General features: G+C 50.2%; 1 protein-coding gene across 1 annotated transcript in view; it reads right to left on the bottom strand.

The window, feature by feature from the left end:
* Positions 1 to 15,506, bottom strand: part of SMARCA4 (SWI/SNF related BAF chromatin remodeling complex subunit ATPase 4) — a 36,973-nt gene extending 21,467 nt beyond the window's left edge. The window contains exons 1-19 of the mRNA XM_073654219.1: positions 15,356 to 15,506; positions 7,246 to 7,484; positions 6,777 to 6,909; positions 6,203 to 6,613; positions 5,987 to 6,085; positions 5,483 to 5,741; positions 5,264 to 5,390; positions 5,001 to 5,174; positions 4,746 to 4,919; positions 4,417 to 4,584; positions 4,276 to 4,329; positions 4,067 to 4,197; positions 3,889 to 3,946; positions 3,682 to 3,800; positions 2,331 to 2,478; positions 2,082 to 2,245; positions 583 to 649; positions 396 to 506; positions 64 to 306 (exon numbers count right to left, since the gene is read on the bottom strand). Coding sequence (XP_073510320.1) covers positions 64 to 306; positions 396 to 506; positions 583 to 649; positions 2,082 to 2,245; positions 2,331 to 2,478; positions 3,682 to 3,800; positions 3,889 to 3,946; positions 4,067 to 4,197; positions 4,276 to 4,329; positions 4,417 to 4,584; positions 4,746 to 4,919; positions 5,001 to 5,174; positions 5,264 to 5,390; positions 5,483 to 5,741; positions 5,987 to 6,085; positions 6,203 to 6,613; positions 6,777 to 6,909; positions 7,246 to 7,452 — 2,847 coding nt within the window. The 5' untranslated portion in view covers positions 7,453 to 7,484; positions 15,356 to 15,506. The remainder of the gene's footprint in view (positions 1 to 63; positions 307 to 395; positions 507 to 582; positions 650 to 2,081; positions 2,246 to 2,330; positions 2,479 to 3,681; positions 3,801 to 3,888; positions 3,947 to 4,066; positions 4,198 to 4,275; positions 4,330 to 4,416; positions 4,585 to 4,745; positions 4,920 to 5,000; positions 5,175 to 5,263; positions 5,391 to 5,482; positions 5,742 to 5,986; positions 6,086 to 6,202; positions 6,614 to 6,776; positions 6,910 to 7,245; positions 7,485 to 15,355) is intronic.
* Positions 15,507 to 17,139: the final 1,633 nt, after the last annotated feature.

Below are 17,139 nucleotides of genomic sequence, written 5' to 3'. Positions count from 1 at the left end.
ATGCAAGTAAATGTCATTGCTGTGCATTATTGTAAAGCTAGGGGGCAGCCTCCAGCCTCATACCTTCTCTCCAGTCATTGCGAAGGGAGCATTGAACCACTGCTCGAAGGTGCTGCAGCTTTTAAAGATGGTAGGGAGCAGGAAGTTTAGGAGGGCCCACAGCTCTGGCAGCTTGTTTTGCAGCGGCGTCCCGGTGAGCAGCAGGCGACGCGGAGCGACATAATGGGTGTTGAGGACCTGTGTCAGCTTACAGTGATGGTTCTTCATGCGGTGACCTTCATCCACGATCATGTACTTCCAGCGGATCTAGACCCACGATAGGAAAACGTTAAAAAAGGATCCAAGACATCAGGTCCCAAACCAGAAAATTTCTTACGAGCCGCGGCTTCCGATACCTTGGCCAGGATGTGCTTGTCCTTAATGATGTATTCGTATGTAGTGAGGAGAACGTTAAACTTCCCGCTACGTAGTGTGGGAACAAAAGCGCGGCGAGCAGCAGGAGACCCCTGGAAGAAGGAGAGGAGGGTTACACAACACACAGACGAGCCACAGACAAAACGGCCAATAGACAGTCCACGTTACCTTGTACGACACCTTCACTACCGATGGCCCCCACTTGTCAAACTCATAAACCCAGTTAGACAGCGTCCTTAAAAGAGAAAAAAAAAAAATAGGATAATTCCCTTCCACATATCAGGCAGCGATCCTAGATAGCGATGTGCTGCTTATTTCATTCATGGCATTGTAAAAAATGACCTGGAAAAAATATTCCCTAGGTTAGGGTTATTATGGCAGAATTAAAATTGTTTAAATTTTTTATATTTTAATTTTTGGTTAAAAAAATATATATGAAATTGGTAAAAATATATGTATTATTTTTTTTGGGCAAAACTTATTTTGGGGTACAAGCGAAGATTTGATCACCATCTTTTTATTGCATTTTTTTGGGACCCCAAAAAAATGGTAATTCTAGCATTCCAATTTTTTTTATTTTTAACATTTTAGGTATCTAACCCCTTCACCCCGGGCCATTTTATATTTTTGCTCCTTTTCTTGCAAGAGCCATAACTTTATTTTTCCGTCAAAATGGCCATGTGAGGGCTTGTTTTTTGCGGGACGAGTTGTACTTTTGAATGACACCATTGATTTTACCATATAGTGCAGGGTTCCCCAACAGGTCATGTTTTCAGGATTTCCTTAGTATTACACAGGTGATTGAATTATTGCCTGTGCAGGTGATGGAATTATCAACTGAGTAATACTAAGGAAATCCTGAAAACATGACCTGTTGGTGGGCCTTGAGGACTGGAGTTGGGGAACCCCGATAATAGTGTACAGAAAAACGGGGAAAAAATTTCAAGTGCGGTGAAATTGCAAAAAAAAGTGCAATTCCACAATTGTTTTTTGCTTTTTTTATTTACCATGATCGCTATATGGTAAAACTGACCTGTCATTATGATTCTCCAGGTCATTACGAGTTCGCAGATACCAAACATGTATAGGTTCTTTTTTAAGAGGTGAAGAAAAAAAAAAAAAAAGGCACCATTTTCCGGGATCTGGGGCCGGGTGAGGGCTTATTTTTTTGCGCCCCGAGCTGACGTGTTTATGGATACCATTTTGGTGTTTTGATATTTTTTCTCATTACTCCGTTTACTGATCTGATTATTTTATATTTTGATAGATCGGACATTTCTGAACGCACAGATACCAAATAGTATGACAGGCATGTGGTTCTTCTGCAGACCTCGGGCTGTCATGACTACCCATCGGCGCCCCCCGATCACATAAACGGGTGCCAATGGGCAGGATTTGTGACGCGCTTCTGGCCGACATGTTTTAAATCCCGCTGTCAGATTGTCTGATTTAACTTGTTAACAGCCACGGGTGGAGCTCCGATCCATCCGCAGCTGTTAAAGGCACAAGACAGTTGATTAAATCAGCGTAAAATATACTATGACTGGTTAACAACAAGGTGGACGTGACAGTCAGCAGATTGGTGGAGTTTGGGGGTGTCAGACTTTCACTAATCTGATACAGAAAGTTCTCAGAAGTTACGGATTAGAGACAGTAAAGCTACTCACGATAGTGGCACGATGATGAGGAAGGGTCCATTAATGCGCTTGTGTTCCATGAGGTATGTAATCAGGGCGATGGTCTGAATAGTCTTCCCCAGACCCATCTCATCAGCCAGGATCCCATTCAGGTTATTGTTGTACAGAGACACGAGCCACTCCAGTCCCTTAATCTGAAAAATAAAGGGGCGGGATCAGCACAGGCCATATGCACCACGTTGTCCTCACCCAGCTACCCACACACCGCATAGCCCGAACCTGGTACTGCTTCAGGATGCCGTTCACCAGCAGAGTAGACTGCTTCTCCACCTTCTCAGTCACAGCATGCGCCACGGCGTAGTACGACTGCAGGCCAGCCTCCACCTGCGAGATGCTGTACTCGTCGTCCACATCCTGCCGGGCGCTCCTGGGTGGAGGGAAAACCAGGGGTTGTCGGGTGAAAGGAGTTATCACCTAGCCACAGATTTGGTGAGAACTTGTTGATCAATGGGGGTCCGGCACAGATTATATCCCTGTTAGAATGGAGGTGCGGTGCACAAGTAGCAATGCGCTCTATTCATTCTTTAAGGGGCTGCGCTTGGCTTTTTCCAGCAGCCCCACAGAATGAATGGAGCGGTGATCAGACGGACACCCAGTGGACAATCTCTAAAGAGAACATGTCACTCCCAAAAATTAAGTTATACCTTGTAAATATCGCTGAGCTCCCCGGATTCTGCCGCTCTTTTCCATTTTGTGCTGCGTTGCTCCATTGCTGAGATATTCACATTTGTTGCTTTTGGAGCACAGCATGTGAAATCTCTGCTTGCGGTGCAACTGGGCATTTCTTCAGAGTCTTCTCTGAGGACGTGCGCTTTAACCCCTCCCTTACAGACGCTGCCAATCCCAGCATCTGATGTAGCAGCTTCGCATTCTCAGAGGCTGTCAAGCTGTGACTGGCAGCATTTGGGAGGGCGGGGGTGAAAGCACAAGCCCCCATAGAAGACTCTGAAAAAACTCCCAATTGGACTGCAGGCGGAGGTTTCACATGCTGCGCTCCAGAAGAAACAAATGTGAATATCTCTGCATGGAGCGATGCAGAACAAAATGGAAATCAGATTTTTTTTTTTTTACAATGTATTTATCTCAATTTTTGGAATAAGCAACCACTCCTATTCGTACAAAATGTATTTACTACAGTCCATCCAAAAAAGATGTCAGGAACCGGCATATTTCACCCTTTGTCCACACTAAGTTGACACTCTGTGGATCTCAAATACGCAGATCTTATCGATATAGGCCGAGGGTATTTTTTTATGCAAATGAGATTTTTTAAAATCTCACATACTATCCAGGCGCTGGAAAATGCAGCGGATTTTCTATAAGAGAGTACACAACAGAACATTCGCTGCATTTTTATTTGCTTCATGCTGAAGGCTTGGGTCCGGCTACATCTATACCATTGACCAGAACGGAAATTGACGGCACAAGAAAGACCACCTGTACCCTGCATACAACACGCAGCCTTTGGATGGAGACCCCCTTAATGTTAGATGACACTGGGGTCCAGGAAAGCAAGCCCAATTGTGCGATAACCTCCATCCAGCGTTACCCCGCAAAGAGAAAAACTCACTCGATAATCACCCGAGCGTAGACTTCCGACACGTCATCACTATCTGGGTCAGGAATCTTCTTCTCATCCACTGCAGGTAAATTGGTGACAAGGGACGCCGTCTGCTCCTCTTCCTCCTCCTGGAATTAAAACGTAAAAAAAATTATAAAAAGACATGAAATGGACCGAAGAGAAGATCTAGATGAAGACGCAAAGAGAATCTCTCACCTCCTCTTCCTCCTCTGATCCACTCTCCTCGCTGTCCGATCTAGGGGCAACTTCATAGCTATAGGAATAAGAATGAAGTCATGGACTGCACAGAAGAAAACTGAACCAAAATGCACAAGCACCACTAGGGGGCGCTCACTGCACAGAGATTCATGAAGCGTTGATACTTCTCGCATACCCAGGGTTCATCTCCAGCCACGTGTCCAACTGTCCGGCCTTCGGAGCGTCCACGCCAGTCAAGATCTTACCGCTCTCCACGTGCATAACTTTGACAGGAAGGTCACTCATCTGACTGGTCTCATCCAGAGGCTGTAAAGAAGAAGTAGTTATCCCAAGAAACCCCCCACCGGCTAAAACGTACTTCACCAATATATCTCCCATCCTCACCTCTCCATCTGGTCCAAGTACTGGCGGCGTTCCGTCTGCTGCGTTCTCCTGGATCTGGCAAGTACACGACACGGTAAATAAGATGGTTCATGACACAGGTGAGGCACTATTTCTATGCATCGACAATTGCGATGATCTCACCTTTTTCTTTTTCCTTCTTTTCTTCTCCTTTAGTACCTGGGCAGCTTTGTGTTGCCTCACCAGCTCTGTCAGGTTGGCCACGTACTCGTCCGTCTGCTGCAGGAGGTAGGCCAAGCGCTTGTCCTTCTTCTGGTCAATCAACTTCCTGTAGCCCTCTTCATCTTCTGCCTGGAAGATCGTGGTAGGTAATGTTTAAGAAGGTGCCCTGGTGACGCTCGCTTCTGCCTCGGGGGAGGAGAGCAGCGCTGCCGATAAATAGGACGGTCACACCAGACCTCCTAAGTGAGAGTGAACCCCGTTTGAAGAAAGGTGGCTGTATCAGGACCTACCATCAGACGTCGCATTCTCTCCTTCTCAATCCTCTCATTTTCCTTCTTCTGCTCCCTTTCCGTGTTGGCGTGATAAGTGGCCACCGCCTTGGTCAGCTTCTGGATCTTCCCGGTAACGGAGCGGTGGAACTCCTTGAAGTCCTTGGCATGCTGGAGGATGCTATTCAGATATTCCTGCAGAGAACCATCCATAAGTCTTCTGCAGCCACTTTTACCTTTAAGAATAGTTTCCAATTATTATTAACCCCTCCTCACCTGGTGCTTCTGCCGTCTTTTGCGTTCCTGCTCGATCTTCTGCTGCTTCTCCAGTTTCTCCGTGATTCTGGCCTCGCGTAGCGATTGACGTTTACTGCGCTTGTAAGCCTTGGCATTCAGAGCAGTTTCCAGAGCGGTGTCCCTCCTCATACAGACCACCACCTCTTGTCGGAGCTGGACAGGAGAACAGAGGAAAAAAAAAAACCATGAACGATCCGGGAAGGACCACACTTTCGCCCACCACACAGGACTTGGGAACAGACCTGTCTCTGGAAGTTCAGGAGCCGCAGAGCTTTTAATTCTATGGTCGCTTTGGTCCTAAGGTCACCAGCTAAAGACCCGGGGAGGTTCTCCAGCTCCTGGATCCTGTGTGCAATGCGGGCCTGGAGTCTATATGCAAAAAAATATATATCTATTGAGATGTCACATGGCGGCATATCCTTTATACGGGTTAAGTGAAGGAGCGGCTTCTTGTGCCGTACCGATATTCACGCTCTTGTAGCACTTCTACTGGATCCAAGCCTCTGGGCTTCTGGATGGGAGTGATCCGGTTGGCTTTGGAATGATACTGGAGCATAGTCGGTGGATGGGCCGGCTGACTGGGGGACTGCGTCTGGGGTGGCATGACAGGAGATGCTGCGGGCGGCACTGCAGGTGGTGCGGGAGAAGGGCGGCCAGTTGGCTGTGGAGGAATCAACTTCTGGGGGGCAATGGCAGGAGCTGCGGCATTAGCCATTGGACCTATAAGACAATGAAAAATACTGATGAAACTGTACAGAATACGGGGGGGGGGGGGGTGTAACCCCATCAGAGGGTTACATAGCTGGAAGTGGAGAATCCTGGACATTAGGGTGGAAAGGTGACCACACCAGCATGGCATGGGGCTTATTCTACTGTGCCATGGAAGCCGCAGTGCAGAATAAACCAGGGAAAGCTGAGGATCACATTCCCAGTCAGGTAACAAGATTATGCTATTGTAACATTACCTTCAGGCCAAGGTTTGGGGGGTGCACCTGGAGGATGCCCTGGCATAACCGGAGGAGCACCTGAAGGTCCTGGAGGTGGCATGGCTGGTCCTGCCATTCCTACAATAGGAAGGAAACATCAGCCATGTAATATATGACATTGTATATAGGAGCGAAGCGCTTCTTCTGAATATTTGCCCGTCCATACTGGCATGGAAATCGCTGCCCAACCCTTACCATGAGGTCTGTTGTAGCTGGGTGGTGCTGGCCCAGTGGCGGGAATAGGTCCAGTCCCGGAAGCTGCAGGTGGAGGTAGTGTTGGCATCTGTGGCTGCATCCCTGGCATGGGCCTCTTGCCTTGCACAGCCATCTGTAGTTGATCGGGTATTGGTTGCCCCCTGGCTAGCATTTTATAAGCCATTATCTGCGCTCGTAACTGATGGAGCTGATTCTGGTTGAAAGGCGTCGGGCTGCGGCTCGTCTGCTGCTGCTGAGGAGGCTGCTGCTGCGGAGGCTGCTGCTGCTGAGAGTCCGCATTCTCCATATTCACCCCTCCTGAGCCTGAAGGCATTTGGGGTCCGGAGGATGGGCCATTAGAGGGCACAGGGCTTGGTATATGCTCAGAGCTGCCCAGGGGAGAGGGGTAACCTGTGGGAAGGGGAAAAATAGACCGTTATATACCATTCTCATAAGAGAGAGACGTGCAGCGCAATCCTCAATGTCAGTAAGTAACTAAAGCCGTGATATCGGGGGGATGAGCAGGACTACCTGGGTGAACATTGGAAGGTGGATCCATCGGTACGATATATACCTTGTGAGTGTTGGTCCATCGGACTTGGTGGTGGCCCCATTCCAGAAAGGCCACCTGGCCGCATGGCCATTCCTTTCATCTGGGTATAACGTGGGTCTTCCGGCATAGGCTTCTCATGCATGGACTCCATGGGCTGCAATAAGAAAAGGAAGGTGTATTATTGGGTCGATATAATGCAAGTAGAGCAGGGCAACCTTCGTACGAACTGCGGAGAGGGAGGAAAGTGTCTAATTTTTTCCATTTTTTGGTATCCTAAAATGGACAAGCCCAGTAATTTTTTAGTCATTCCGTGGCGATGATTTGCTGGCAGGGGTGCAGCTTTAGGCTCCACTAAAAATCAGTGATTAATGGTGTAAATAATCAAGCTCTGAAGGGCAAGAAACATTTTTTTCTCTGGGCGGCCATGGACTCCTAAATCTTTAGGTTGTGGGGCAGTGATGGAACGAAGTCCCACACAGAAAAGACCAACCTTATGCATCTGGTGCATGTTTTCAGGAGGATATCCACTAGGGCCTTGAGAGGGAATTGGTGGCCCGGGGCTCGGTCCCATCATGCTGTGCGCTGATCCAGGAGATGGCCCAGGACTAGGACCCATCATAGCACCAGGAGAAGGGCCCGGCCCTGGGGACTGGACAGGCCTAGGGGTGCCGCCCATAGGCGGATCTGGGGTGGACATTGCGTCAGTGAAGAGGCTCAATCAATGTTTATCTGTGAGAGAGAAGAGGACGACATTAGTTCTTTATAATTTGCAGCATTTACCATAAAGCAAATCACCATTCAGGAAGCAAAATCAAATCTAATAGGCACATAAAACATGGGAGACTCATACTGTAAGGACCAGGCGATACACAGCCTGCCATCCCCTGGCTAAGTCCACACCAGCTCTCATTTGTCAGCGGCCCTTTAAAAAAAGTTTAAGGTCCACTTTTCTTGTAGTCCCCCAATACCACACATACCCCATCATGTCTTGGAATACGGAGAGCTGGGAGGACCATGCCGCAAAGCGAGGATGATTTAGTATGAGACGCGAGCTCTCCAGCAGCCGCCGCCGCAGCCAGGGTGCCCTTACTATCCGCACCGTCAGGATTCCTGGTGTAATTCAGAAATAATTGACCTTACTCCAAGGGACGTCGACTGCAGCTTCAGCCCGAGCGAACAAAATCAATGGAGGGCAACGACAGCCTCCTCCGTCTGACGGGCGGCTGCATGCATAACAGTCTCTACGGACCGAACAGAAGGACGTGGGGAACCGATAAAGGAGTGACCTGTAGAGGGCGCCCCAAATGTACTTAGTCTAGACCAGGGGTCTCACACCCGGCCGGATCAACTCAGAGAAATAAAAGTTTTAAGTTCATGTTCTTCGTGAGACAAGATGACGTTTTCACGGATACCTTTTTTTTTTTTTTATATATGACTTTTTGATCACCTTTTTATGCTATTTTTTTGTGTAATGAAAAAGGAAAATGTTTGCTTTTTTTTTTTTTTTTTTACATGGCGTTCATCGTATGGGTCATGGCACAGTTTTATATCTCAGGACATTTTGGAAGAGTCCAGACATAGTGCTGAAATATTTTTACATTTTTTTTTTTGCTCAACTAAGTCATAATACGGGACTTTATCTTTTCCCAATTGCTGATCTAATATCTGCTAGTTTATTAGAACTGTCGGTTTTACACTGACTTTCACCTGTTAGACCCTGCCACTGGCTGACCTGAAAGCCATTACTTAGCCTTGGGTTGCCCTGGCATTTAGTGGCACTAGCTGGAATGGCGCCAGCGTAGGTGTTTTATTTTAACTGGGAACATTCAGATTGAGAAGGGACTGTCCTAGTAGTGGATAACCCCTTTAAAGAGGGAAACCACTCCCTCAAATAAACCCCTTATATACCGCAGCCACTACTGACAGCGATATCTAAGGGGGTTAAATGCCCGCGATCGGTGCCAATACTGCTCGTGGCCGTTGCAGCAGGGTGTCAGCTATGAAATACGGCTGATGATGGTGCCGGCTGTACTGTTGAGCCGGTGCCATCATAGTTCCATATACGTATGGCGGTTTGCGGGACACTACCTCTCACTACACCGTAAACGTATGACGGATGTCAGGAAGGGGTTAAAAAAATATGTTTAAATCCTCCTCTTCATATTCATTTACCACCAGCACGGAAGCGGCCTCCGCTCTGGCGTGATCATTAAGGTGCGCTCCTCCTTCGGCCTGTTCTCTGCTTTGAGGATATCTCGGGAGCTCCAATGACCCGCAGGGGACAGCTTCAGGGGCTATATGTGGCCCTAGGCAGCAAGGGTGAGACCCCTGATCTAGAGGGAGAACATCAGCAGAGATCACTAGATCACTCATTCCCTACATCTACAGCTTCCATAGAGACCTATGAGTCTCCATGGTAACAGACTACGAGCAGACCCTGTGTAGTCAGATCCTGGAGTTGTACTTTCTTCCTTTCTTGTCCTACTTTTTAAAAAGGTTTAACTAGATAATTGCCGTCCAAAGAGTAGCAGATATTGTGCAGTATACCCTCCCCGCTGGGCCAATAAAGGGGTTGTCTCACTTCAAGCCACTTTCCAAGCAGTGTTGGCTACCTGCCTCCTGGAAACTGTACAGTCTTGGGCTCACAATGGCTCAAAAGGTCTTCACGAGAATCAAATGTTCAATTAAAGGGGATAATGAAGACCTGTCCTTAGGATAGGTCGTCAATATCAGATCGGTGGAGGTCCAACCCTCGGCAGCCGGATGTACACTGTGTACCGGAACAGAACGCCGCCACTCTGTACACCGTGTAGTGGCCATTCTCGGTACTGCAGCTCAGCTCCTATAAAAGTGAATGTGATCTGAGCGGCAGATTCGAAACCTCTAATGTAAACTCATTGCGTTGATAAGGTGGCATTCTACTTTAATGGACAAACCCATCGATGCCCCTGGGCACGGTCCTCCTGACTAGGAGTCTTCCTCACTTGCTTTCATTACAGATCGCCAGCATTACCGCCATCTAGAAAAGCCGCACGGATCCCCGCCGCATGCACAATGCAGAGGTGGCAAATTAATCAAGAACAGGAAAAAATGAAAAATGATCAAGCAGCTCCTGGCTGGAGGCAGAAAATGAAAATGGAGCTGTCAGGTTACTCGCAGCCGCCCACGCCACCGACCGTCACTGACTAAACATAGGAGAACGCGTCGTAGGAGCTCGCCGCCATCCGCTCTCCGACAGTAATGCTGCGATTTATGGCATGGGGCGGGAGGGGGCGGCCGGCGCTTCCTGGCAGCTCCTTTTATATGGCACTGGGAGATTTAATTAAAGCAAAGAATCTGATTAACGCCCGTCTGATTGTAGCGGGAAATTACTTGCACTTTGATGTCTTGCTCGTGTTAATTACAAGGCCGGGCTGGCGACGTCCAGGTACGGCACAAAATAAATTAAATTAGGATGGAGGAGAAAGATAAAACACAATCTGTTCTTCTCAAGGAGAAAGCACGAGGCGTTTCTAGAACAAGACGCTGCTTACCCGGATGAAGGGGAAAAGCACAAGGGAGAGAAGGAAAAAAAAGCAGAAAAGAAGCTTCAAAAGAAAAGGCATTAATTATTGAAGGATTTTTATCTGTGCCATGGAGAAGACACAGCGGCGAGAGGCGGCTCCACAAACAGCGGCGGCCCGGTCTGCCACTACCAGCCCTCCCTCTCCAGGCTGCGGCAACCATTGGCCACCGCCGCTCTGCCCTCCTCCAGGCCGATGTAACCGCTGACCTCTGACGCTGCGCGCCTCCAGGCCAATGTAACCGCTGGCCACCGCCGCCCAAACCATTGGCCTCCACACCTCTCTCCAGGCCGACGCAACTGTTGGCCTCTGCCACAGTCACCCCCACCCTTGGCCGATGGAACCGTTGGCCTCCGTCGCTGCGACCCCCTCCAAGCTGATGCAACCATTGGCCTCCGCCCTCCTGCAGGCCAACGCAACCATTGGCTTCAGACGCCGCGCTCACCCTCGCCCGATACAACTACCGACCTCCGACGCTGCTCCTCTCCAGGCCACTGCCCCCCCCCCTTCCAAGTTGATGAAACCTTTGACCTCCGACACCCCCCCCCCCAGGCTGATGCTACCATGGACTCAACTGCTGCCCTGCTCCAAACCCATGCAATCATGGCGTCCGCTGCTGCCCCACCTCAAGCAGATGCAACCATGACCTCCAACTGTTGCCCCCCCCACCCCTTCAAAAATATGGGGTCTGTCTTTTAGTCTGTGTCCACTAATCGACCAGCACATGATGAAGGAGTTGGCACATGTGCAGTGACACAAGGGCTACTGTCCTTAGCTTTACCTACACAGTGCTTCCCCTGCTGATGGGATGAGCAGCACCCCACGCTGCACTGCGCCTGGTGCAGATTCACTCCTCCTCCCCAGGTAATCAGCCAGAGTAGGGAACAAGCTGACTGTGGCACCCCCTACCTACAAGATCACGGCCCCGATTCGTCATTGCAATTTCTCCACTTTTCTGCAATAATTTGCTGTTTTTTAGCGATTTTTATTTGCGCCACTTTTTACGCTGTCTCTATTCTTTTTCTTATTTCTTTTGCTTATACAGATGTTTTAGACTTGAGTCGTGAAATGCGACTTTTACCAGAGGTCACATTTTTCGGGGGCGCACCTCACTCCTGTCCCTGCCCGGAGTAACTTTCTGAAGGAGTTTTATTTTATTTTATTTTTTTAAAGGACGTTTCAACTTCTGGTGAAGAAAAGTCTCAAAAAAACAGATAAAGACAAAAACAAAAAGTAGATTTGATTTTCTACCAAATTCATGAAGCTTGTGCGCCATTTTGAAAACTTTGGCCCAAAACAAAGTTGGTGAATACCACAAGACAAAAAAATAAGAAAAAAAAGTGACTTTGAGAAATGGCAAATGATGGTCAGAATATTTAAAGAGAAACCCAGAATTGACCGATGCAGTGGACGGAGAGCAGGCGGTGGGTATGGGGGGTTAATAATCCCTGGCACTATAGATAAATCATCACTATGAGTATGGCAGCGTGAAATGTCCAGCCACGGGCACAGATGGCAGGAGGATATACAAGGAAGAAAGCTGCAAGACTTCTTTCCCTTGGCTTCTGTTACAGAACAATGGTGCCATTCTGCTCGGTCACCTCCATTATTCCTCCTTTTGTCATGGGCTTCAGGGACAGACAACTAAAAAGGGCGACCATGGGGGAGCAGCCCAGAGGGCGACCATGGGGGAGCAGCCCAGAGGGCGACCATGGGGGAGCAGCCCAGAGGGCGACCATGGAGGGGGGGGGGGGGGGGGGGCAGGCACACAAGGCAACCTCAGCACAAGGCTCACAAACCTAAGGTTCACAGAAAACGGAGAGGATAAATCACATCGTACCGATGTGGAGCAGCGCAGTGTCCCGCATCACAGCAGCAACTACCAGCAACCAGATATGCAATGAATTGCGGCAAGACCCCATTAAAGTGAATGGGGTGGGTGCAGTGATGTGCGTTGAAAATGTAAAAAGGGATCCCGCTCTAAGCCAGCACAGCAGCCCGCTGATTCAGTAGAGGACGGACCACCAATGATCATAAAATGATGGCATACAGGGGTACATGGAGCTATCCCATTTACTTAGAAGATGGGAACACACCTGTAAGAAAGGCAAGATCTATGAAATGTAGATTGTTGGGTGCAAGGGGGTCACCGTGGGCGCGGAAAATATCTAGTCTGCTTAAAGCCCTATGGAAACAGCAAGCTGAGGAACTACCTACCACCAGGACCACCAACAACCCCACAATCAAGCAACAACCACCCACTCAAGCCACCAGGACCGGCTATCCCCCACCCCCCGAACCACCAGGATTGTTACCACCTACTTCCCCATCCTTGAGTGACCGGGGCCGCTACCAGCACCCCCCCCTTCCCTTCCTCAAGCCACCAGGGACTCAGGAAGAGCCCCATCTCCCCCACCCGAATCATCAGAGCCGCTACTAGAAGCCTCCGTTCAGAGTCATTAAAAGCTACACCCCATCCCTAAGCCATAAGGGTAGCTACCAGCTACCCCAACCCCCCCACCCAACCACCAAATCGACACCAGCTACACCTCCCCCGTACCACAAGGGCTGCTACCAGCTACTCCACATCCCTGAGCCACCAGGGCGGCTGCCAGCAGCCCCCCTTCCTGGAGCCTGCTGAGCCTCTAGCAGAGCCCCACCCCACTTTCCCGAGTCACCAGGGCTGCTACTAGAAATCCCCCCTCCTGAGCAGCCAGGGCCGCTGCACGGTACTAGCCATCCCTGAGCCGCCAGCAGTACCCACAGCCCCCAAGGCAGATACCAGAACCGCAACCAACCCTCCGTCCCGAGCCACCGGGGTCGCAACTAAGACCCATGCGCCAAATGCTGCCAGCGTCGTTACCAGAAGTCCAACCCCTCCCCGAGCCACTGCGAGAACCCCATCTCCTCATTCCCCAAGCCACCAGGGCTGATATTAGAATCCCCATCTGTCCCCTGACCCACCAGACTAGCTACCAGTGTCACCCCTCCCCTAGGCTGCTACAAGGACCCCACCCCTGAGCCACCAGGGCCGCTACCAGCACCAGACTGATAACAGGTGGTAAAAGGAACCATTTATCATCTTCCAATTGTACTAACTAAAGTGATGACAGACGTCCCACCAATTCCTCCAGCACCACTGTGAATGAGCCTTGAAATTTAGCATGCGCTTTATGTAAAGTAGCACACCCTACCCAACAATTGGTGCCATTATGGCAGCGGTCAGGTGATCAGTTTTAGCCAATGAGATTTAAGAGCTGCCTGGCATAAAGCAATGACCTCCTTCAGCTCCATTATTCCATTAGATGATCAAAAGTTGTTCCTCCTCGGACTGATGTGTGCAGCCTGTCCTTGGGAATAAAACGTCTCCAGTGATGAAGAATCCCTTTAATAGAGCCGTGTTGAGATGAAGATTTACTTTAGCTTTGCCTATATCCATTACGGAAAAAGGATCCGCCAATACCCTCGTGTGTATGGGGCAGACATGGGGGAAAACAAGGGTTCAACTATCCGCTACTAAGCTGGAAAATGTGCCCTGCAGCTGCCAGCCCCCCTCTCGCCACTGTGATACCTCTGCCCGTTCATGGAGAGGTGCCATCTGTAGGCGGCCATGCTTATGACAACGTCTTGGCAGCAGAATTTCAGCTTGGTCCTTGGAGGAGTCTTGCAGCGGCTTACGCTTCTCCCACATTGACTACACGCACACAATCTGCCAAATCGAGCATGCACGTGTATGGCGGAGTCGGAAGGAATAGCGGTGATCCGATCACCTTTAGTCTCCACCTGGTCCATATATAACCTGTGACCACCCACAGCCCCTGGAAACAAGAAGATCTAGACATGGCACAAGATCAAGTACGCCACTGCCACCATGAAGAGGACCACCATAGTGACCAATGCTCCGAAGTCGTCCCCCGCCCATCATGCCCGTATCCTCCTCCTTCGCAAGTCACGTGCACCAGATAAACCAAAAAGGCATAATGTGTTACAGGCTTTGCCAAAAACATACCTCCAATTCAGAGGTGGGTCAATTACCATAGATGCCAATCACGCCACACATGGGTCATCTAGATAGATCAGCAGTCATTTATAGCTCCTGGCATCTACTCTACATTACCGTGTGCCCAGTAACGTCCTACCAACCAAAAATATATATTACGCAGGTCCAGCAATAAGCAGCCAAGTATGCCAGCCTCATCCAGAAGAGTGTGGGAATTGTCACCATGATGCCACCCTCATCCAGGAGAAGTGTGGGAATTGTCGGCAGTCACCATGCCAGCCTGGCACCACAATGCCAGCCTCATCCAGGAGGAGTATGGGAATTGTCGGCAGTCACCATGCCAGCCTGGCACCACAATGCCAGCCTCATCCGGGAGGAGTGTGGGAATTGTCGGCAGTCACCATGCCAGCCTGCGATCAGCAAATGCCCGTTACTCCAGACACCACTGACATGCTATATACCCTGCGATCACATGGAATGGCGCCTCCCTGGCACCTCCACACTCAGGAGCGCCACCAGCCGATCCCCACCCCATGCCCTGGACCCAACTGTAACCAAGACCGTGCCACCCAGTGCCCATCTCCATCATGTCCATGTCTGGTATCACATCTGCAATCAGTGGGGGTCTACCCATCGAGACCCCACCAATCAGTGCCGCTAATTAGTTTGCCCCCAGGCCACTTACCCAACATAGGTAACTAAAACTAAAAGGTCAATGACTACTTTTTGGGGCAACTTATAGAAAGTACAGAGATGATTGATGTGCATGGGGGGCACATGATGCCAGGGGCATGGCACAAGTAATGGCAGTGCCCAGTGTAACCCACCTGCCCCTCACAGAAGGTCAGTGCCAGCCCTGCCCACAGCACCCCAATACCTGGAGCTCCTCGCTGCTATCAGGCCCCTTTGTCCCTGCTGCACCTCCCACTACCCGCCCACTTCATTCAATGACTGCCCAGTCCGCTCCCCTCCTCCTCTGTGCCCGGGCACAGCTCCCTCTAGAGGCCGAGCTCTCCCCGCCACAGTCCGCCGCTCACCTCTCCACACCTCCGGCAGCCTCCGCTCTCCGGGACTCAGCCGACTGCAGCCCCCTTTCCCGTGGCCAATACTGCTCAACTAAGCTCTTCTCCCCTCCCCCTCTGCATTATATACTTCAAACGCGGCATGGACGGTGTGACGTCATGACGTCGCTCCTTCTTTGTCCTATAGAAAAAAAGGATTGTATTGATTGCCATGGAGACGGCTGGGGGAAGCAGCCGCCATCTTTAATAAGGGCAGGTGCCACTTGGTCCTAATAGGCTTCATGTAGTCGCCAACTTCAGTCTCACGATGCCACTTTTCTATTCAAGTGTTTTCATTAACTCTGTAAGAACCATGGCATCTTCCATGTGACTTGTGTATTACTCCATGGCGTATAGGGAGCAAGGGGCGCTGTTTTTTATATAATGACCCCACTATAAGGGCGATCGTACCTAACAGTATGGCTGCGATCATGCACAAGCACAATGCACATCCCGGGTGTGTGAATGGGGTTTTACGAAATGGAAAAGCGCCAACATGGAAAGAAATCATGAGAATAATTAGGATTAATCCCTGTCCTCCACCATTATGCCCCCGTCCTCCACCATTACGCCCCCGTCCTCCACCATTACGTCCCCGTCCTCCACCATTACGTCCCCGTCCTCCACCATTACGCCCCCGTCCTCCACCATTACGCCCCCGTCCTCCACCATTACGTCCCCGTCCTCCACCATTACGCCCCCGTCCTTCACCATTACGCCCCCGTCCTACACCATTACGCCCCCGTTCTACACCATTACGCCCCGTCCTTCACCATTACGCCCTTGTCCACCATTACGCCCCTGTCCACCATTACGCCCCTGTCCTACACCATTACGCCCCTGTCCTACACCATTATGCCCTTGTCCTTCACCATTACGTCCCTGTCCTTCACCATTATGCCCCCGTCCACCATTACGCCCCTGTCCTCCACCATTACGCCCCTGTCCACCATTACGCCCCTGTCCTTCACCATAAAGCCCCTGCAGTCCACCATTACACACCTGTCTTCCACCATTACGCCCCTGTCCTCCACCATTACGTCCCTGTCCACCATTACGCCCCTGTCCTCCACCATTATGCCCCTGTCCTCCACCATTACGCCCCTGTCCACCATTACACCCCTGTCTTCCACCATTACGTCCCTATCCACCATTACGCCACTGTCCTCCACAATTATGCCCCTGTACACCATTACGCCCCTGTCCTCCACCATTACGCCCCTGTCCTCCACCATTATGCCCCTGTCCTCCACCATTACGTCCCTACCATGCCACGTCTGCTGTTTTACCCTTTAATGCCCCCCCTTCTTAAATTCAACAATTCAGTGCTTATAAGGAGCTCGGAGGTGGGGTTGGGAAATTCTTCTTGGTTCCCATTGAAGGTCTTAAAGGGTTATTCGTAGAGAAGAGCAATTTGATTCGCTCTACCCTGCTCTGGCATTCAGTGCAGACCACTCTGGCAGGTGGTCTTCACTTCTTCATGCTCAGATTGTCATTTTGAGGGGCTCAGTGGCTCCTGAGACATCTTGGGTGTCTAGTAAGCGACAGAGGTGCCTAGGATGGTGAGACGAGGGTGAATGCCCCCTGCCGCGGCGGGCTGTGCTGGATGCCACATCAGGGCAGTGCGAATCGAATTGCTCGTCTCTAGTTTTTCCCAAATGAAAAGGTTGTCCAGTGAGGAGAAGTCATCACCCCTCCACGGGGCAGGTGGTCATTTACTGAGACCAGGACCGATCGGCAGAACGGGGCACATTTATCCC

The sequence above is a fragment of the Phyllobates terribilis genome, unplaced genomic scaffold (assembly GCF_046119375.1).
Source record: "Phyllobates terribilis strain yellow unplaced genomic scaffold, ASM4611937v1 Scaffold_11__3_contigs__length_659146591, whole genome shotgun sequence".
In the NCBI taxonomy this organism is placed as follows: Eukaryota; Metazoa; Chordata; class Amphibia; order Anura; family Dendrobatidae; genus Phyllobates; species Phyllobates terribilis.
Note: the sequence above shows the minus strand (reverse complement) of the source record. Positions and strands in the feature narration are given on the sequence as shown.